The 22,785-nt window shown below is 35.0% G+C and overlaps 1 protein-coding gene across 8 annotated transcripts in view; it reads left to right on the forward strand.

The window, feature by feature from the left end:
* The window catches only part of NFIB (nuclear factor I/B), a 316,963-nt gene that overhangs the window by 241,472 nt on the left and 52,706 nt on the right, over positions 1 to 22,785 (forward strand). For all 8 annotated transcript variants that reach the window (XM_011930400.1, XM_011930395.1, XM_011930396.1 and 5 more), the window contains 3 exons: positions 2,600 to 2,668; positions 8,226 to 8,346; positions 10,582 to 10,700. In XM_011930400.1, coding sequence (XP_011785790.1) covers positions 2,600 to 2,668; positions 8,226 to 8,346; positions 10,582 to 10,700 — 309 coding nt within the window. The remainder of the gene's footprint in view (positions 1 to 2,599; positions 2,669 to 8,225; positions 8,347 to 10,581; positions 10,701 to 22,785) is intronic.

Below are 22,785 nucleotides of genomic sequence, written 5' to 3' on the forward strand. Positions count from 1 at the left end.
TGACTGCAAGACTTAAAAACAGATCTCTCAGAAAATCTGAAAGTACAAAGTATAAAATTAGTCCAAACTAGGTGCTATGCAAGTACAGAGGAAAGAGATTTCTGGCTGGGCCACTGGGTGGGAGAAGGAGGTGGAGGAGCAGTTTACAGAGTGGGTGGTGATTGGGTTGGATTTTGGAGGATGAGACTAGAGTGTGTAGAAAGAGGACCGTCTCTTCGCAGGGAACTGCAGAAGGAAGATATGAGGGTAGGCATTTATGGAGTACAATTGGGTGATGAAAAATAATCTTCTGTGACTGGTTAAGTATATGAGCTGTGGTCATGATAAAGGAGGTGTTTTTTTGTTTTGTTTTGTTTTTTGTTTTGTTTTGTTTTGTTTTTTGAGATGGAGTCTTGCTATGTTGCCTAGGCTGGAGTGCAGTGGCTCCTCTCGGCTCACTGCAACCTTCGCCTTCTGGGTTCAAGCGATTCTCCTGCCTCAGCCTCCCAAGTAGCTGAGACTACAGGTGCCTACCACCACGCCTGGCTAATTTTTGTATTTTTAGTCGAGATGGGGTTTCACCATATCGGCCAGGCTGGTCTCAAACTCCAGAACTTGTGATCCACTCACCATGGGCTCCCAAGATAAAGAAGGTTTTTGTACTTAATATATTTACTTTATTAAGTTTACCCTACATAAAATAAAATATAATGAACTATAAGCAATAGCAAAAGCAACAGAAATCTTTCTATATGATGGTAAGTTACAGTGGTCCAGAAGAGTCAAAAACATCTCTTTCCCCAACCGGCAAGGCAGTCAATGTCCTTTTTTTGTATTCATGACTTTTAGCACCTTGTCCAGGGACTGTTACATAGAAGTTTCTCAATAATTACTGAAATGAATTTAACCTGGTAAAAATTAATTGCTCAAGAAATAAGAGTTTCTTAAAATAGAAGTGCATTAAATTGGGACATTCTGTTATAACACTCTTAAAAATGTATGTATATTTTTTAGAGTAATGACTTAATGTGGCACCTGTTTTATCCCCTACTGAGATCTTACAGTTTCCTCTCACTCCTTCTTTCATTCTGTTTCTAAAGAAGGTGGGTGGGTGGATGTCAAACATCAATGGCTCCTCAGTTCACAGCAGTGAAACATATATGCTAATTGAATGATTTTCTGTCTTTTCATGCTATGTATGGTTGCTATGTGTGGTGCCTTTTGTTCTGGTAAATTTTCTGAATAAAGATTTACGGATCATTTTGGACTGTCTGGAGGCCAGTGTGCATAATTCGGTATATGGCTGATCGCAGGTTCCACTGGCCCATCTTAATTTATTGGTAACATTTTAACCAGTGTTTACCATGGGGTTTATATTTTTATCTCCCTTAGTAACAGCTCTGTAAGATAGGTGATTTTTATTGTCTCTAGTTTGTAAGTGAGGAATCTGAGGCAAAAAGAGGACTAATAACCTACCCGAGACTTCATAACTGGTAATCCGTGGCTAGAATTCAAATCCCAGCTCTTTGATTTCAGTGCTCCACGTTGCTGCACTACCCAAGTCTCACATCTCTGAACTGAATCTAATTCCTTGGTCAGCCCTAAAGCTTTATATAAAATCCAGTCAAATTGCCAGTTCTTAGAATCTAGTTTTGTTTGTTTGTTTCTCAGAAGTATTTCAATTCTGAGGATTTTCAAACTTATTCTCTCCCTAGGACAGAAGCAATTAGGCTATAACCTCCCCCCGTAAGGTATTCCCTCCCTCCTTATACACACTCATTACACCCCCTTAACATAAATGAGAATGGGGTGGACTGCGTGCAGGGTTACTGCTGTTTGCGGGAGTTCTCATCTCTAGTTTTGGACATAGTTAGACCAGCTAGCAAGCAGGCTCCATGGCCACTGTGAACTCTGTCCAGGTATGACTTAAGGGTCATGTGGCATTGCCAGAGGCCTGGATTCGCCACCATTTGCCAGAAAAGGTGTCTGATTCTTGAAATAAAAGGAGTCCAGTGGAATAGTAGCAAGGGTGAGGAAAGCAGTGAAATTGTGCAACGTATATTAAAGATGCCCAGAAATAGGTCAATGCAAAGTTCTGTATTTGCTGTATATACAAGTTCTGCTTTTTATGTTATTAGTGACCCTGGAACAAGGGTGGGGGTGCAGATAATAGCAGCTCACTTTTCTTTAATCAGAGAAGGTTTTACAAAAGAACAGTGGTTTTAAGAGACCTTTGACGTTATTCCAGCAAGGTACTAATTGTGGTTGTGGTTTCCTTTTTCTTTCTTTCATTTTTCACTTTAGTCTACCAGGTGCTACTGAGTCAAAAGCATTCACTGAGAGCCCACAGACCATTCTGTATGCATGGGCCATGGCAAATCAAACCGCATCAATAACCCTGTACTTTTACAAAGGGAAGAAAAAGTTTTCCTAAGAGATTATTTGATATCTAAACACAAACCTAATTTGCATTCATAAGAGTTATTTTTTAAAGTCCTTATTGTAAGCGCATTTGCTTTTTGTTCAAACTTTGGCTTTAAAACACTTAAATTCTAGTGCGTAATCATTTATTTTGCTGTCTGCTTATATTGATCATTTTTCCTTTAATGTTTATTTTTAGGATACCTTGAGGATAGTTTTGTAAAATCTGGAGTCTTCAATGTATCAGAACTTGTAAGAGTATCCAGAAGTAAGTAAATTGTTTTCTTACTACTTAAGCATGCAATATGATTTAAAATACTTTATATTTTGAACCTTAAATATAGTATAAAGAGTGACCACATATTATGAACATTTGAATTTTAAAATCTTAAAACTTTTGATGAAATAATAACTGAATATATTTTGCTTGATTTTCTAAAATGTTTGCATTGAAATCATCAAAACTTTTTGTGGTACAAAAATAATTTTGGGTTTTTTCTGATTGCCATGTTATTGGTATTCATTTTATAATTCACTGTTCTCTGCATGACCATAGATGGCCATTTATACCAAAGGAAGTGTGATTAATTAAATGTACTCTATGTTGTTATGATAACCCACATAAGTTTCCTGTAGATAAGTGCTTTTTCATTTTACTAACATTTTGGTGGGGGTTGGAGATGTACAGGATATACACACTAACGTGCAGAGTGTAGAGGGATGCAGAAATTAACTTTGCAGATTGTAGTTGGATATAGATAGAAAGCATTGTTATCCAAAACAATGTCCAATTGTTTTAACTGGCCACTTCACCTGAGACACCATTCTTGGCAGGCTGGATCAGATTTTTCTAGGGTAAGCTCACCTGGCAGGGTACCTCAGCAAAGGGGACGTTACCTTGATTAACTCTTTTACATATTACTAGCATGTACAAACATATCCAAGATGCAGCTCTGTATGTACTAATTATGTTAAAGGAGGTGACTCCTTTCTTCATACCCCTTTCACTGATTTAGCTTATTTATGTGACTTTGAAGGATGTATTTTCACCTGACATTTTGATAGAATGCATCACCCTTTGGAATGATGTTATTCAGATGATGTAGTCACACTCTGAAACTTGCCTAAGTTGTGTTTCTCATTTGGGTCAAATTTAGAGGTCATGAATAAGAATTATGATGATCTAGAAAGAACAGAGTAAGTGAGTTACTGAGGATAAGAATAAGCAGTATTTTAAAGTCTTGTTGTTCAGTAAAGGAATCTCCAAACTATCACTAACTGTCTTTTGAACCATAGTTCCTCAAATAGCTCACATTTCTAAAGTGAACAGTGCAAATAGCATGTATAGCAGGGAGTGATATACATGAACATTTAAGACCGTAAGCAGTTTATCCTTTCTGGTATAATTCTGGAGTAGATAAATGTATGCCCAAAAGACTTCTCTCATGGGTCTTTTTACTTGGTGACAGTGTAGGAGAAGAAACACAAATATCCTGTTTTCTGGTAGCCCCAGCGTATGTATTCGATGGGCAAGGAGATTGTCCAAGGCAATGTGCCTTAATGTGTTTTTCCAGATGAATATGTGATATCCAAAGATATCCAACATTTGAAAGTTTTCGCTGTTAATTTGGGAAGAAATATGCCTGACTTATCAGTAGCACTTTGTAGCATCAGGTAAGACAGGGGATACCTGAAGGGGTGTGTGTGTTTTCCCCATACTGTTCTTTAGCAGAAAGGCTTATGCTGCTACAGTTAGGAGGCTTATGAAATTATTTGCTTAAATTCGTACTTCTCTGAGTTCAAGTTCAGTGGTGTATTTTCATCCTTCTTAGGAGAAGGGCAGTAGAGTCAGGTGTCAGAAAATATTTATTTAGTACCTCATTATAGGTAATACTGCGCTAAGGCCTGTCAAAGGAGAACTACTAGAACCTTCAAAAGCCCAGACAGATATTTTGAAAAATCTGAATTTCAAACATTAAAGATAAAAATTATCTTTCTAGAACAGTTTGAAACCAAGGTAAATTTAATATACTTCATTCATTCATTCTTAACTTATAATGTCATATCCTGGAGATTTTTAGGTTATTTGTTATAACAAACATTACTGATTTGTAATTAGCACATTAATTATCTATATTCATTAGATAATTTATTCAGCAAACATTTATTTTCTCCTCCATATGTAAATAAGTGTCTCTGAAAGGCCTGTTAAGTTATCCTCCTAAGTGTTTTAATATAGCCACATCATAATCTTTGTTTACACAATTAAACTTCGTTATTTATGAAATAAGGGTTTGCTAAGTAAACATAAACTTCAGCACAATACTTATGTGTGTATCACAAATTCTGACTTCTTGAGGGTTTACAGTATTCTAGTGTCTTCAGTCCTCCAGAGTTTTACAATCATACGACCCACTGATGTGTATGTTGACTTTAGCTAATGAAGCTATTCAGCATTAGGATAGTGAGCTCTCTGTTGAATGATATTATCTCCATCTTAAAAGTTGATTTAGGATCAGCTTTTGGAGTGAAGAGAACAATAAAGGAGATTAAAGGTTGGCCTCTAACCCTTAGAATCTGAGGTTCTTTGGTGCTTCATTTCTAAGAGGATATTGGCAACCTCTTAAACATGATTTGCAGCTTTCAGCCTTCTTGTAGCTCCCTGGGAGAGGCGCTAACACTGATCTTTGCATCTGATGTAAGTTCTTCCAGAGGCTCTTAAACAGGAATATCTAACTGAGACTTGCTGTTCTCACACACTCTCTTTGTCATTAAATAATTTCCATGTGTGTTGTTTTAGTGCTTTGGCCATGTTTATTGTTAATCTACTTTCCTTTCTGTAATCTCCCATTTAGTGTCACAATGCATACTAAATTTTTACAGTGCTCATCATGCATAAATCTGTAGACAAATTATTTTATTGCTATCTTTACAAAATTAAAACATAATATGTATACATATTTATGGAATCCATGTGATCTTTAGATCCATGCATGCAATCTATAATGATTAAATCAGGCTATTTAGGATATCTATCATCTCAAACATTTGTCATTTCTTCATGTTGGGAATGTTTCAAATCTTCTTTTCTTGCTATTTTGAAATATGTGGTATATTGTTGTTAACTATAGTCACCCTGCTGTGCTAGCAAATATTGCAAATTATTCTTTCTATATATTACAGCTGTATGTTTTTACCCATTAACCAATCTCTCTTCATCTCCCCACCTCCCCACCCTCCCCCACCTCTGACAACCCCTTCCATGAGATCGACTTTTTAAGCTCCCATGTATGAGTGAGAACATGCTGTATTTGTCGTTTTTATTGCTGTCTTGACACTCTGGAGTAATCCTTCTGGAACAAAATTTAGAAAAAAACAAAATTTCTGAAGATTTTAAAATTATCATTTACTACAAATTACATCTAGTTGATTTATGGGTAAGCAAATTATGTTAACTATGGAGCCATGTGTATTCAATAGAAACTATAAATCTTTGCCTAAATATTGTATGAACTTAATAAATTAAAAATAGTTTATATAAGGGAGAACCTCTAAGTTTCCTGTTAGTAACTCAGGTCTATGATTGTATCCATTACTGTGATGGGAAGCCAGACAGATTGTTTACTTCAGTTGAGCCCCTGAAATACCTCCTTCTAGCATGTACCCCACTTGTAGTGTCATATAGAACATGGTTCTAATAATAAATTATAAAACATGTGGTTACTGTGGGATTTCTTACCTCACTTTTTTTTAAACCTTTGGTGTGCCTCAAGCCACAACAGACATAGCTACATTTTAGCTGTCCAAATAATTCAAGCCATCAGGCATAGTTACTCATTGGATACAAATATTTTCCATGTAAAGGATGTTACAGTGTATTATATAACTTGAACAATCTATCAGAAGGCCAAAAGATACTCCAGAAGTTTGGAGCTGATACAAATCATGTATATACTGATGTATTTAAGTTTTAGTCAGGAAAGAGAGCTGTTCCTTTTGTGTTCCTTGGTCACTTCTCTGTGATAAAGCTTGTACCTCCTAATTTACTCTCTTAAAAATATTTTAAGTTAATCTTAGCCTGCCTAATATTAAAATAGAATTCAAAGGATAGTGAACACATTTAGAATATTCATTAAAAATTATGGGTAAGAAAAATTCCATAAAAATCTACAGTCTCTTTGGAATTTTATACTCAACTTGAGGCAATTGGGAGGGAGGAGGCGATTAAGTAGACCATGTATGCTTAGAGTGAATCTCAGGGGCTCTAGAATTTTGTTGCAAAGCCCCAGAGTACACTTTCATTTGAACTTTTGAAGGGCTGATTAAGACAGGTAAAGAAATAGAAACTATTCTTAAGCAGTTCTTTGACACCGACCTGCCTGGTCTCCACTTTGCACATTATCTCTACCTATGATTTTACTTCTGCAGCAGTCCCTGTTTAGAATGACCTTCCTCTAATCTCTTACTCATTCTCCAAAGTCCAGTCCCAGCTATGGCTTTTCACAGACTTCTTGGACAATTCATGCTGCTATTGGAGTATTTTTCCCTTGAAATTCTATAGCAGTTTTGGATCATGTCATTAATTTGGACAGTTTCATTTTCATCTGTTTTGGTATTTATATGTTTTGCATGAATGTTTTACTTACCCAGCTTGTTGCCCAATATTTTTATTAAGGGAAATATATGAGACTGTTTTGTACCCATTGCAGCCAACACCTGCCAACAATGGACACAGTCAATAATTTGTTGAATGAACATATTTTCAGCAGACAGGTTCATTTATACCTCTTCCTCTGCTTTTAACAAGTTTGAACTGTTCATCTTTGCTAACCATTCCAGTCTACCAGGGAAGAAGTTTGGAAGAGAAAGCAAAGAAGGAAGGGAACTCACAATCGTTGAGCACCTGGTATATACTAGGCACGATTCTAGGCTCTTATCACTACCTGTTTCATTTCATCCCAAAATAATCATACGTGTCAGGTTATTACTCCCATTTTATAGTTAGGAAACTAGGGCACATAGCTTATAAGTACAGAGGGAGTTTAAACTAAAAGGCTGTTTATCTCTCAAGACTCTGCTGATTCTAACACAATATGCTGCCTCACAGATTTGTTCACGATATCTAAAATTAAATTAAACAAATATGAACAGATGTAATTATACAAAATATCATGAGATATTTTGATAAAGACATACAATGCATAATAATCACATCAGGGTAAATGGAGTATCCATCACCTGAAGCATTTATCCTTTGTGTTACAAACTAAAAATTATTATTCTATAATAATATCAACATTACTATTTGAGTGGATTAGCAGTCATGATATTAATAATTATTATTATATTCTAACTAGGAGACTGTGAGTAATAATTTTTGCCATTTTTTTGTGTGAAACGGTTCTGTGCTTATTTGACAATGATTTGATTTTTGAGAGCCTAAGTAGTGCAAAGCAGCTTGTTTGGTGTTGCTGAGTGATAGGACTTATATATTCTGTTTCCTCCAAGGCGTTTGTAGCTAGCAGAGTGACAGAGGTAATGTCAACTAATATAAAGGAGTGAGTAAAGAAGGTTGAGGAATAGGATTAGGGAAATTGGTAACCAGTGATTATAATCTGATTGCCTCAAATGTCCAAGCTTGAACGTTGCTAAGGTGAGCAAGTTTTCAAGTCCTACCCAGGTTGTATGGTGGGTATTAGAGGCTTAAGGTGAAGAAAGTTCTCTCTATCTTTGACCAGAGGCATGGAAGATTCTAGATTATTACATTTGAATAGAGGTCAGAAATAAGAATGTCATTCCCAATGCTGCTTTGTCTTATTCGTCAGCACCCATAACCCAGGGAACTGGAGTCAACTTCCCAATTGGAGAAATCCCAAGCCAACCATACTATCATGACATGAACTCGGGGGTCAATCTTCAGAGGTCGCTGTCTTCTCCTCCAAGCAGGTAACTGAAAGAAGGGCTGCTCGTATTCTCAGTTGATACACACATAGGTTGGTAGGTGGATGATAGGCAGATAGATAGGTAGGTAAGTAAAGAGAGATGGGAAATAATTTTTGCTGGTAATATACAGATTTTTAATCTTTCCTGGTTAAATTTATTTGGCTGGTACAAATTAAATGTAATTGTTTTACACAGCAGTTTTAAAAATCTTTTTCAAGGGGACAGGTAACTAGGAAAATATATTAATATGATTTTCTTCCTGTTGTAGGAAATATTAAAATGCTGCAAGTTAACAAAATCTTTTGATGACTTTAAAAATGATGTTGCTGTGGCAGTGATATCTGGTTTATAACTGATTCCTGGTAACTTTTATCTAAATATTACATCTAAGCTTAGGATAATGAAACATAAAAAATAAAATGTGTTATTTACCTAGCCTTAAAATTAAAGACCACAGTTTGCCAGGTTCTTCAATTAGCTGATTTTTTTGACTAATTAACACTCTGTTACTAATGAAAATATTACCTTTCCTGAGATTTGGTTTAACCAGTCTGTGTTGGGGGTCAGCTAGAGAGAGTTCTCTTTGCTTTTGACTTCTCTGTTAACATTCTTATTTATTTATTTATTTTTTTTTACTGATCTTCTCATTGTAATTGTCCGTCACGGTGAATAGAGATTACAGATGTATTGATTTTTTTTTTTTATTTGAGCTAGATCTTCAAGACCCATCTCATTCCTAGAGCATTAAATATATGTGTAATCAAATATAAGAGCATATATGAATTCTAGAGCAAAACACTCATTTTACAGTGTGAACTTTTTAAAAACAAAAGCATACCTGTATATTTATTTTCCTAAACTATTGTCGGTAGTGAAAGTTCGTTGAATTTGAATTAATTATGGGCTGGGCATATTTGTATGTTTATAAACTAAGATCAATTTTATATCAGTTCTTGTTAAACCATTTTCATATAGTTAAATTATGTAGCAAGATAATTTGGTTTATTATCATTAAAATAGTCTCTGACATATCAAAATCTTAAAAATGCTTTGGTTTTTCTAAATTTAAAATGTGAGTAGTAATTCTTAAATTTTATCTGCTAAATCAGTATGTTGTCAACACAGATCTTCATGACTACTTTGTATAAGATACTGTCTTTCAGAATAAACAAGGTTTAAAAAACATTTCTCTATTACTTCCTTATGCATATAATTTGTTCCCCATTTTAAGTTTTTCAGACAAATTTTCTGCTGACTCTTAGATGAGAGAATTAGATTTAAAAGAGAGTTAAAATGTAAGGTCCAACTTTGGATACTTCGGGAAGAAATTAAGCTTAGCATGGATAGAAATTGCCATCTTCTACATCACGTTAATACTCTGAGAATTGTGAGTCAAATATCAATCATGAGTATCTACAAATGTACTCAGACATATACATGATTCAAGGGCTTGGAAGCACAGTGGAGTGGAAAGAGCACACTTCTGGGAGTCAGACGTCCTTACCTTATGTCTGACTGCTTCCATTCACTTGCCCTGGACAATCCACTGAGTCTCTCCAAATGTGTCCCCCCATTTGTATAAACAAGGGGATTGGTTTATGTATATGATTTTTGAGGTCAGTTTCAATGCTGAAATCCTATAACATTATGGTTCTTATTGCTGCAAAAAGCTAATTTTGAAGATTTTTTAAAAGGTTTTGCCAGCATACATGTGAATAAGATTTTTTTTAGTTAATTAAAGAAAAAATATTCACTGGGCACAGTGACTCACATCTGGATTCCCAGTACTTTAGGAGGCCCAGGCAGGAGGATCACTTGAACCTAGGAGTTCAAGACCAGCCTGGACAACTCCCTCTCTACAAACAAATTTTTAAATTAGCAAGGCTTGGTGGCATGTGTATGTGTTCCTGTTTGGGAGACTGTGGTAGGAGGATCGCTTGAGCTCAGGAGCTTGAGGCTGCAGTGAGTTGTGGTCATGCAACTGCACTCCAGCCTGGACAACAGAGTGAGACCCTGTCTCAAAAACAAACAAACAAAGAAAAAATTCACATTTATAGTCATAATTTCATAATTATCTGCTTTATAGGATATTGGTGGGGGCATATGTAAGTATTCTGAGATACTATTACTTGTGCTTTTGAAAATTTTCTCAGTAAGGATCTTCTCAGATCATTTACTTTCAAATGTACACATCTTCCCAGAAATCCCATTAATATAACTATTGTCATATTTTAACAGCAAAAGACCCAAAACTATATCCATAGATGAAAATATGGAACCAAGTCCTACAGGAGACTTTTACCCCTCTCCCAATTCACCAGCTGCTGGAAGTCGAACATGGCATGAAAGAGATCAAGGTGAGTAATAAGGAGATGCCTCTAGAGAGATGAGTAAAATGTTGGCTCGTTCCTTAAGTTCCGTTTAGTCAAAATTTCATAATTAAACCAATATGGATTATATATTGTTTTCATCAAATGATTCCTGTAGAATTATTTTTGAGATAATATATTAGTCAAATGTCAAAGTTAATTTATCCAAAATCTTATTTTTAGTTGTTTCATTGGACTTTTTTTCAGACAAAATGATATTTTAGAACCCACAATTATGTATGTGACTGATTATGGTCTGTCTACATTTGTTGGTTGGAGTACAGCAGAACCACAAACTGTGATTCAATTAGATCCGCCTGCTCCTCTCTATGGGGCGTTGCAGGGAGCCACACTTTAAGCAGTTTGCAAGTGCCAGGAACTGAAAGTTGTCGTTTAAAGGAATCTGCAATTCCTTTTGGATGTAGGTAGACCATATACAATAAAGAAAAGTGTAATGTAAGATACATTGTGTCAGAGTCAATCTAGCTATGCTTTCTAGATAACACTGTGACCCAGTTCTAGAGCAGCTTTGAGGATAAATATAACTTTAGGAAATGGGTATTGAGACCCCAGAAGGATTGAGACTTAGCTTTTCTTAAAGTCTGTTGGATTTAGTATATTTTATCACACATATCCATGCTTTCCCCCACAATCAGAGGGAGATCATTAAGCATGGAAATAGAAAAATTAGCTAACGGGTGTTTTTGTTGGTATGTAAGCATGTGTGCAAATAAGATCTTACGTCAGCCACATAAACATGTATTTTTAAATTGTCTTTTAAATATAATTTTGCATTAAAAAAAAATCTAGCCTGGGCAATGTGGCAAGACCCCATCTCTACAAAAAAATATGAAACATTAGCCAGACATAGTGGTGTGCGCCTGTAGTCCCAGCTATTCAGGAGGCTGAGGTGGGAGGATCAGTTGAGCCTGGGAAGCAGAGGCTGGAGTAAGTGTGATCGCACCACTGTACTCTAGCCTGGGTAACAGAGGGAGACCCTGTCTCAAAGAAAAAAAAAAATTGAAAAGAAAGGAATAATGGTTTTCAGCCCAAGACTTGGGTATGTATTGGTGAGGGTTAGGGTACTCTATGTTGAGTACTCTTAGGAGACACATGACTCTGTGCCTTAACAGTTAAGGCCAAAGTCAGTTCCTTATTCAATGCTTCTTTTTTGGTGCTCAAATTTTTAATACCCGAGTGCCAAGGGGTTTAAAGAATAATGAAAGATCTTCATGGAGACATTGGCCTTTGAGTCAAGTGTACCTCCTTTAGCACAACTGAATCAAAGCTCAATTCCTAAATCTCACCTAAATGTCCTTGAGATTTTAACTAATAAAGAAGTGAGGGGCTGAAGAGGGTGGCGGTGGGAACTGAGACAAAAGCATAGCCATGTGTTAGGTGGGGAGGCAAATTTGAGAATGGCTGTGTGTGCCATGTGGCTGGACACGGTTCACATGGAGGAAAATAATGGAGATGACAAGGGTCATTTTATGCAAGGATTTGAAGCTCAACTGGAGAGAGTTTGACTGTGAGATCCCCCTCAGAGGGAATTTTGTCTCTGAGACTGTCCTCATGAGAGACCCCACCAAATCTATTTTTCAGGCAGTAGGTAAAAATCATCTTTATAAAACGTAAATAACAACATATTACTCCCCTACTTCAGATCCTCTTGTCACTTCCCACGGCTCTCAGGAAAAAATGGGAATTTTCTCGTATGACCAACAGGCCTGGCCTGTGACTGCCACCATAGCCTTGGCAGGTGACATTCTGCTTCCCCTTACTTGCACTTGAGCCCACTGCTTTATTTAAAGTTGGGAATTCAACACCCAGGACCTTTCTATAAGTTATGACCTCTGGAATGCTCTTCTAACTCTTTATCTGGCAAACTCTTTGTCATCCTTCAGAGCCCAGCTTAAATTGAGAAATTTCAGTCTAAATTCTGTCTTCTAGTTTTCTCTGTCAACACCCAGTACTGTTCTTTCGTTGTGCTCATAATATGTAATCATATAGCTATTTATGGGATTAGTTGTCTAAATCTGTTTACACTATGAGAGCAGGGACCTTATCTGTTTTGACTACTACTGTAACCAGCACTTAACACGCACTTGGTGCATAGTAGGAGTACAATAAATAGTTGTATAAATGAACCATTGATAGGCAGAACACCAGTCTCATTAGTTAAGGCAAGATATAATAGAGACTTTTACCAGAGTTGCAGAAATGAAACGAAAAACAAAACCCTCAACCCTTAATATTTTATTGCTTGTTTTACTGATATTGTCAGCTTATTCTAAACAAAGCCATAGTTTCCCTGTCAGAAAATTCTTCTGGAAAAGATTCTGATGGTAATAACCTTGTGAATGTGTGGGAATGGATGCGTTTTTCAGAAGTGTAGGTGTTCTTTATTATAGAGAGTGTCACTTTGTAAGAATTGATTCCTCTTTAAGCCTATTGAATAAAGCCAATCTCAAATCATATTATAAAACATTTTTGAAAAGTAGAAGGAAAACTGTCATTCTTTTTCTTTGTAAAATCGTTGTATTGTCTTGGTGATTTTCTTTTGTCAAGATGACTAGACTTATTGGAGGAGTCTGTAAAGACATATTATATTAAGGGTAAGGAAGAATATTTCATTCTTAAGTGTGCTTTTTAAACATACACACACACACACACACACACTCTGTCACTTTAATTCTGAAGACCCTGAAGACTTTGTAATGTGCACAATAAGCCATTGTAGGAAGAAGACTCAACTACAATGAAGAAATGCAGGCAATACAGTACTATCTTTATAAATTTGCTAAGCCCAATGCAGTCCTTTTGTTCTTAGAAAATTGCTTTTTAAAAATTTGCAAAACAAAATGCCCAATGGTTGTTCTTGTCCATCTTCTAATGTTCTTTAGACACACTTGCCTGTGATGGAGGGAGTTGTCTAAAGCACATATTGAGTGCCACTCCAATCATTGTAATAGCTTTGACATGTCTTGTATTTATAATATTTTCTCCTACAAAGCCCTGCACTAATTGATACTCAATAACTATTTATTGGTTGATTAAAATATGCTTGTGTTTAAAATGGGCAGAAATGCTTAAAATTTACTATTAATTATTTCCTGGGTATGCCTTATTCTGTTAGTGTTAAATTTGCATTAAAATCTATTCTTGACATAGCCCTTAGCAAAATTGATTTATTAAATATGAGAATCAAAGATAACAAAATTATGGACAATATGTGGCATTTTACTTTCCCTTTCAATCTGAAATACCAACCTAAACCATTGAAATTTATTCTGAGTAGGCAAAAATAAAGGATATAATGTGACCAAATTATTACAAGTATTCTGTTCTTAAATCAGGCAAAATATTAATACAAAATCTAGGTTTATGTAGTGATATGTTCATGCAATTTTAGTAACTTAATGAAAAAGTATTTTTATTTTAGCATATTACAATAATAAATTAATTATGTCCTTGTGTCATTTCTTCAAAACAAAAAATTACAACTTTCTGATTATAAGAGAATTGTAACTTATACTTTTGCAAATATAGACATGAATATTTTTAAACTAAATATAATTTAATAGTGTTAAACATTTGGTAGGGGGCTATATAATTTGCTTCTCCTGATGAATAGTGATGAGAATTAAATTTGTCAGCATCTATATTATGTAATATTTATAGTTTTACTTTGTATTATATTATACGTACAGAAGGAAATGAAAAGGAAAATAATACTGAATCACTAGCAAAGGAGTATCCAACAACTGTTATATTTCTTTCCTATGTTCCAGAATATTTCTCCTTGCTTAGTCTCTTCTGTAAATCCTGGTCTTAAACTTCTGACTGCTTCTCTGTCTATTAAAAACTTTCTTTTTTGGATATTGGTTTTCTTCATTTAAGATTTTAATGATTAATGAATAGAACCAGATTAGTTTATCAACAGGCAAGTTGAACATTTCTTTTATTCCAGTACTTCCTCCATAAAAAATTCCATTAAGATCTTGTTTTTCTTAATTTTTTTCCATCTGAGTCAATTCAGAGAGTCAGTTCCTAGTTGATGTACTTTTTTTGAAATTTTTCTTTAGCACAATCTTTTGTAACTTTTGATATAAGAGGAAAAATAAGAGATAGGTCACAGTTTTTCCTCTAATTCAGGTTACTCTGATGAGACTAAAACCAATTGTATTCCAATGCTCGGTGTGTTAGTCTGTTTTCGTGCTGCTGATAAAGATATACTTGAGACTGGGCAATTTACAAAAGGAAGAGGTTTACTGGACTTACAGTTCAACATGACTGGGAGGCCTCACAATCAAGGTGGAAGGAGGAGCAAGTCACGTCTTATATGGATGGCGGCAGGCAAAGAGAGAGCTTGTGCAGGGAACTCCTGTTTTTAAAACCATCGGATCTTGTGAGACTCATTCACTGTCATGAGAACAGCACAGGAAAGATCTGCCCCCATAAATCAGTCTCCTCCCACAAGACTCCTCCCGTGTCACCTAGGAATTGTGGGAGTTACAATACAAGATGAGATTTGGGTGGGGACACAGCTGAACCGTATCACTCAGTAATTTAACAGACAAATAAATAGTATGCTTGAACATTGAAAACAGTTCTTTATAATGTCAGTTTGCCACTGCCATTCTGATAGTCACTAATTTATCTAAGTCTGAATGTAAAACTTCTAAAACATTTAATAGATATTTAGTGAGAAAAAATATGATATGGTAAATATATTTGCAGTATGCAGCTGGGGATTTCTAAATGGAAATTTGAACAGCTTTTCAGCCAGAAGAGTATTTAAACAACCTGTAATCTTAGATAAAATATAAATTCAAAAAGACTTCATGCAGTAAAATGTTATTAATTTCTACATGTATGGGATTTGAGATAATTTGGTTCAATGAACAGTTTGTCAAATGTCTATTATATTGGAGGAATTTTTGCAGGCATTGGGCACACAAATATGAATAAATTAAGTTTCCAGCCCTTGACCTCCCGAATGGAAAAATAACTTTTACTATTTAGAAAAAAACGGGGACTAAAATAAATAAGATTATGAGAGGACCGACTCCATGCTTTAGAGCTAGCTTAGCTTTAAGCACAATGAGCAGTAAATCTTTACATAAAATCAATAAAGTGGCATGTTGGCAAAAACTACCACTACCTAGTATATTGGCATATTACTACAATTTGGAAAGTAGTTTGAAAAATTAAACTGGACTCTAAAGCTATATTTAGGCATTGTGTTCTGGTATCTTAGGTACTAAAAAATAAAAATACGAATTTTTATAAAAATCTCTAGTTCTGTTATATAAATGTCTTCTCAGTTAAGTCTTTCTGAAGTTTTAATTTCTTTCCAAGTCCTAGAGATTTATTTCTGGTAATTTTGAAAGTATTCTCATTAGTAAGGTAGGCTTAACTGTTGTGCTAAATTTTGATTTTCACATTCTAGAGTTCTATAAGGATATAGTATTAAATATCAAATGCATTAAGCCAAAGGACCCAAGGGAACACTGGGGGCTAGAGAGTAAAAATGCCAGTTTAGCATTATGTGCTCAATCAGGAAATAAATAACAGTAAATAAGAGTGTGATAGCATACTGACAGAACCAGAATCCGAGGCCAGCATTTTCTGTTTTTTCTCGCTCTGTTGCCCAGGCTGGAGTGCAGTGGCACGATCATGGCTCACCATAGCCTTGACCTCCCAGGTTCAAGTGATCCTCCCACCTTATCCTCCCAAGTAGCTGGGACTACAGGCACTTGCCACCATGCCCAGCTAATGTTTAAATTTTGTGTAGAGCTGGGGTCTCACTATGTTGCCCACGCTGTTCTGGAACTCCTATCAGGGCCTCCCAAAGTGATAGGATTACAGGCGTGAGCCACCACACCAGGTCCCCCAGCATTTCCTACTGTGAGTTTAGGAATGTGAAAAGATATGCTACATACAAAAGAGTGTTCAGCTAAATTTGGAAAATTTTCTTGTAACGAAAATTTCAGCTATTTTCATTCATAAATGAATATGCAGAATATTTAATATACTACTGTGTGCTGTGAACATCCAGGAGTGGCTCTTGACTGAACATGTTTATTAAGTTTGTGACTTCAGAACCTTTTATTTCTATCAAATAATCCATAGGGAGCATTAATCCTAGGCTCAAACTTTGAAACACAGTGCTCTAGCCCAAACCACAGTCTGACAAATGATATAATCTCAAGATTTCTCTAGAGCTGTGGGAGCTGAGTGAATAAGCAGCTTTCATAAATGGTTGAATAACTGCTATCTGGGAATCATTAACATTAAATGAAGTCCTAGAAAATGGCAGTGCAGACAGCTTAGTAACCCTACTGGAAGAACTTTTTAAGTTCCATTTGGGGACCAAATAGAACACCAACAATTCCTTACATTCCTGCAGTTTGTATCACAAGGATGAAACAGCAAATATTCAAATATCAAAGTTTTGAACCAGAAAAAAAGAGAACTACAAATGCTTTTCATGGATGAATGTGAAGGAGAGCTGGTTTGGATTTGATGTTCAAGCCCAATTTTTAAGTTTCTTTGTTTAGCTTTTTATGGAAAATATTGAAAGTAAAGAACTCTAAGTGAATTTCCAGGTACTTACTACTCTGACATTGGAAAGCAAACTTCAAAGATGCTTCCACCCTGAAGAGGAATGCGTCTTCAACTACGCTACTGTAATTGAAAAATCACAACACGAGCTGCTTCAAAATGGAAAGGAAAACAGTAAATTGTTGGTGAAGGCTTTCATCAGAATTCCCCACATTGCCTCCTAATTGGCGAATGTTTGTTCCCCCTTCGTATGTTCTAATCAAGAATAGCATTTTGGATGGGTTAAACTTGTATACATGTTAGCAGGGCTGGTACTGATTAATATGGAAAAGTCATGCTCATATTTCTGTGCTCTGGAGGCTTAAAGATTTGAAAATACAGCATTTTGCAGAAAAACCACAATAGATAATTAGTTTGAAAAAAATAACTTTCTATTTAATACTGGGTTTCTAGCTTGATGGAACACAGCTTAAAATAGGGAAGTGGGAAACCCGTGGGAGATAATATCATAGTGTGCCATACAAAGTTTCTCTGCATGAGAAAAGGTTTTATTTGAAATCTTCTTACGTACTGAGTTCATGTTTAAGCTTATTATGAAGTAGTTCGGAAAGCCAGTGTCATTTCAGTTATAAGACTTCCAATGTCATATACAATAAGAAATTGATTTTTCACGTACAGATCACAAATTATTAGAATCATTAGTGAAACATAATTCAAGCTCCTGTTTCACAGCTAAGTAGTCCAAGGATCAGAGAGGCTGTCCTGTCCCAAGTAATGAATGGCAGAGCCTAGATCTTTGTTCAAGGGATTTTTTTTTTCTTTTTCTGTTATCCTACAGCCTGCCTAGGGAATCAGTATGTAAACTTACAAATAGCCTAGGAGATTTTAAACACTGCTTCGCAAGTCTTGGTAGAGGGACACTTTTCTTGGGAAGCTTAAGGAAGACACTGTTAGACCTAACAGAACCAGAATGAGAAAATAGAGATGAATTTGTGAGTTTTCAGGGTTCTGAAAGAATTCTCAAAACAAAATTTTGAGATGGTAAAATTTTACACACACACACACACACACACACACACATCAACTATTATTAGTGCCAGGATTAAAATTTTGTGTACTAAAATAAACTGAAGATATGAATGCTTTTGAAGAATAAATGTGGGGAAGAGTTGGTTTGAAATGAATGCACAATTTTAAGAAGTCTTTTGGTCTGGAGAATATTGAAAGTAGAATTGTAAAGTGAACCTCAATGTACCATCACCCAGCTTCAACTGTTATTAACACTTTGCCAGTCTTATCGCATTTACTGTCTCCCGATTTTTAAAAGTATTTTAAAGCAAATCCCAGATATCTGGCATTTTGCTTGTAAATAGATCTAAGTGTTTTGAACAATGAACTTTTTTTTTTACATAATCACAGTACTATTATCAATTTAACAAATATAACATTAATTTCTTAATGTAATCTAACATATAATCCATGTTCAAATTCCCTAGAATATCTTAAAGGTTATTTTGTTTGAATCAGGACTCAAATTTAGTCCATAGATTATGTTTGTATTTTCACCTTCTTTTTAGACTGTACTGGTGACTCTCCTCCTTTTTCTATATTATTTATTTATTGAAGAAAGCATGTAAATTTAAAAACTGTCTTCAAAAAGCACATGTAAATGAAACAAGGAAAACAAGATTCTATTGCCATTTGTTGTCATTTATTTATTGAGCCCTTACTTTCTGTCAGGTGCATGGCTGAGTTTATATCTATTTTTCTTTTAAACCTGATGGAAACCCCATTTTACTGCTTACTAAACTGATCGTTACAATGCTTAACAAACTCAACATAGATCATGCAGATCATAAGTAGCAGAGGTAGAATGGGAGCCCCTGTCTGTCTAGCTGAAGAAACCCATACTCATTATTAGTATATAATACTGTGTCCCCAAATAAGTCATTGAGATACTATGTTTATGATTTTGCAAACTAATTATAAAACCTCTATTACAGTTGTTTTTAATGCATGAAACTTCAATACGGATAAATGCACATAATTTCATAGGGGCTCATAGACTCCTCGAAGATTCATACATGTAGTCTTTGCACTGAAATCAGGTTAAAAATCACTTTTCCATTTAATAAGACATTAATAAATAATCCTAAGTTCTAGAATGTCTTTAGTAGAAGTGTGTGATATATGGCCAGTTTAAAATGAGCTATATTTGTGAAAATATAAAAATTAAGTATATATTTATTATCAAATATATGTTTTCTTTTAGTTCTGTTCTAGTCTTTTTGCCTTATGCCTAGTGCACTGTAATTGTGATTAGGAAACTCTAAATATTGGCGTAGTCTTAGACAAATCACTTAACTTCAGTAAATCTTGAGTCTTCCCATCTGTAAAATAACAAAGTTGTATACTAAGGTTTCTTTGTGTTCTAACATTTTAGATTTTGAATCTATTGGAGTCAAAGAATTTGAAGATCTTCGGTACTTGAGTCTTTTCAAAGCCATCATTAACATGGATCTTTTGGAAAATTCAGAAAGTTTTCTGTTTCTTAAATTATTTTTTAAATGTTCATTTTAAACACTCTCATTGAATAACAATAATTGGGCTACTTATGTGCTTGGAGGCCCATATATTTTGCTTTACACCTGAGGAATGCACAGTTCTCACAAATGCATGTCCTGTCCTGCACCATTCTGGTGCAACAAATGATTGATAGAGATTGAGTTATTATAACAGAACCTTGTTATGGAATCAGTGTCTCCTACTTTGAAAACAAATGACTCAGCCAGACGGCAACATTTATTTTCTCTAAATGACTAGGGATGTAGCAATGGGAGACCATTATCCTGTGACAATATTCGGTTTCATTGACATTATCTCACAAATGTAATTGGTCCATTACTAAACAGAGGTTTTGTTACTGATGAATTTCACGTGATTTCTAAAACCATTAGGATAATAAATATGCCATCATAGTAATTTCATTGACAGAATGTTCTTTTTTTTCATTTACATTTGTTGGAGAAAAAAAATATATAGATTTAGGTTGAACTTAAACACTACAATTTATACCAATTTTGACTACTTTTCCATTAAGAGAAACAGAATATTGTGCAGAGTAATCACATTTGCATTGAACTGCTGAACTGATGACCTTAAAATTTTTGTAATTCTTTTTCTACCACACTAAATCACATCAAATCATAATTGTTTTCAAGCAATTAGTTTACTACCTCAGTTTAATGATTTTATTTGAAGTAAGTTCCAGATCATTTATAGGACTTTCCTGTAAATCCACTAAAGTAACACATCAGTTAAATCAACCCTAACCATTACCAGCGTGGATAATAACAGCATTAGTAACAACAAAATCCTTGAGATGTCTTGTAGCATAAATGTTTTTAAATGCATGGCTTTTCCCCAAATGTTCTCCTCCGAAAACTCATCTGTAATCTTGTTAAATTAGAACTCTTCCAGTATCTTTCTGACTTTTACAGTTAAGGTTATGGTATTGATTTTATTTTATAGCCCATGGCTCTCAGATGCTTAACACTAATAAGCCTCCATAGCCAAGAGGTTTTCCCGAGAGGCATGGTGAATAGCAGCTATTTACCTATGCCAGTGTTTAATAAGCGATTTAAAATATGCTCCAAGTCCTGCATAATTGTTTGATGTTTTTTCTCTCTTTCAAATTAGGTTTACACACATTACTCAGGACACTTTATCATTGTCTGTCTGTTGAAATGAAATTGCTTAGTGGGCAAAAACATTTTGAAGTGTTTTTAAAAAGTAGTTTTCATTTATTCCATATTCATTGTTTTAGCACTGTTCTTCATTATTCAAAGGATTTTTTTAAGTGTCTCTGGAAGGTATTTGTGAGCTTCAAAGAGGTTTGAGCTTTAACTTTACATTGGGTGTAGGTGTAGCCTCAAGACCTTTTTTATAGAGAAGTGATAAAATAGAGACTTGTAGGAACATGCTATTTAACTGTGCTTGGGTTAAAATACATGGCAAGAGACACTTAAACTATTAGAAAATATTTTACTTTACCGAGGAATACAATAATATGCTCAAGTGTAATTAAGATTAAATAACTCAATAATTAAAGTAAAAATTTCATTTATTTAACACAAAGACCACCATACTTTCTCATTCGAAAAGGAACTGATTTCATAAATTTTTAAAAAATGGTTGAGAAATCTAATTGAAGATGACATCTTATCTCCTCTTAATGTAGCTTGCCATTTTTTCCAGTGTTATTTTAGAGTGTGATAAATGTAAATATATATATAAGGAGATACTTTCTTAACATGGCAGCTAATTATTTTTTGAATCATCTGGCATCATCATCAAACTACTGTAGTGGGATTACATCCATATGTCTTGTCATAACATTCAGAGCTTTTTGTTAACTTGGAGTGTGTGGGAAGGACTTATTCACATTTGCCACACAATCATAAAATTTTACATCTAGAGGAGTCCTTAGACACAGATATTTAGGTACTCTTTTTTTCTTCACTGTGTTTTCAAAAGACATTGTTTTGCCTGTAGCCAACTAAATTGCAAATGTTACATTTAAGCATTTCATTTTACAGTTTTGCAACATCCAGTACCTAAACTAATATGAAGCTTTCCTTCTTGCAGTGTAATGTTGGACACATAACAGGATTCAGTATTGTTAACCCACCTTTAGAAATTATTTGTAATATTCTGTGGAGCCACAGGCAGCAGTTTTCCCAAAAATATGTGTTTTACAATTTTTACAGTAAAAGTAATAGTTACTTGTGGGGAATTAAAAAAAAATAACTGTCAAATATGAAGAAGAAAATAAAAATCACCTGTAACCTCATCATAAAAAGATAACTTCTGTTAATATTTGACTGTAAATATGCTAGCCTGTTTTTCTGTGTATTTTTTTCCACATTTCAGTGCATTCTGTTTCTATGAATGTATTTTTGCAGTAAATTGAGCTTATATGATATATGCTGTTTTGTAAGTTTTTTTGTGTTTATAATCTAATGGCATTTTACCATATCCTTCAATTTCCATTTTTTTATTTTTTATTTTTTTTCTGTGACAGAGTCTTGCCCTGTCACCCAGGCTGGAGTACAGTGGCACAATCTTGGCTCACTGCAACCTCCACCTCCCTGGTTCAAGCAACTCTTCCTGCCCTAACCTCCCCAGTAGCTGGTATTACATGTGCACACCACCATGGCCGGCTAATTTTTGTATTTTTAGTAGAGACAGGGGTTCGCCATGTTGGCCAGGCTGGTCTCAAACTCCTGACCTCAGGTGACTTGATCCACCCACCTGGGCCTCCCATAGTGCTGGGATTATAGGCATGAGCCACCCCGTCCAGTCTTCCACTTTGTAACGAGTATATAATATGCCATACTTTGGCTACACCATAAAATTTTAAATATCTACTTTGCTCATAAATATTTAGTTTTGAAGTTTTTATGTTATAAAGAGAGATACAGTGAACATCATTGCATGTAACTCT

The sequence above is a fragment of the Colobus angolensis genome, unplaced genomic scaffold, assembly GCF_000951035.1.
Source record: "Colobus angolensis palliatus isolate OR3802 unplaced genomic scaffold, Cang.pa_1.0 Scaffold86, whole genome shotgun sequence".
In the NCBI taxonomy this organism is placed as follows: domain Eukaryota; kingdom Metazoa; phylum Chordata; class Mammalia; order Primates; family Cercopithecidae; genus Colobus; species Colobus angolensis.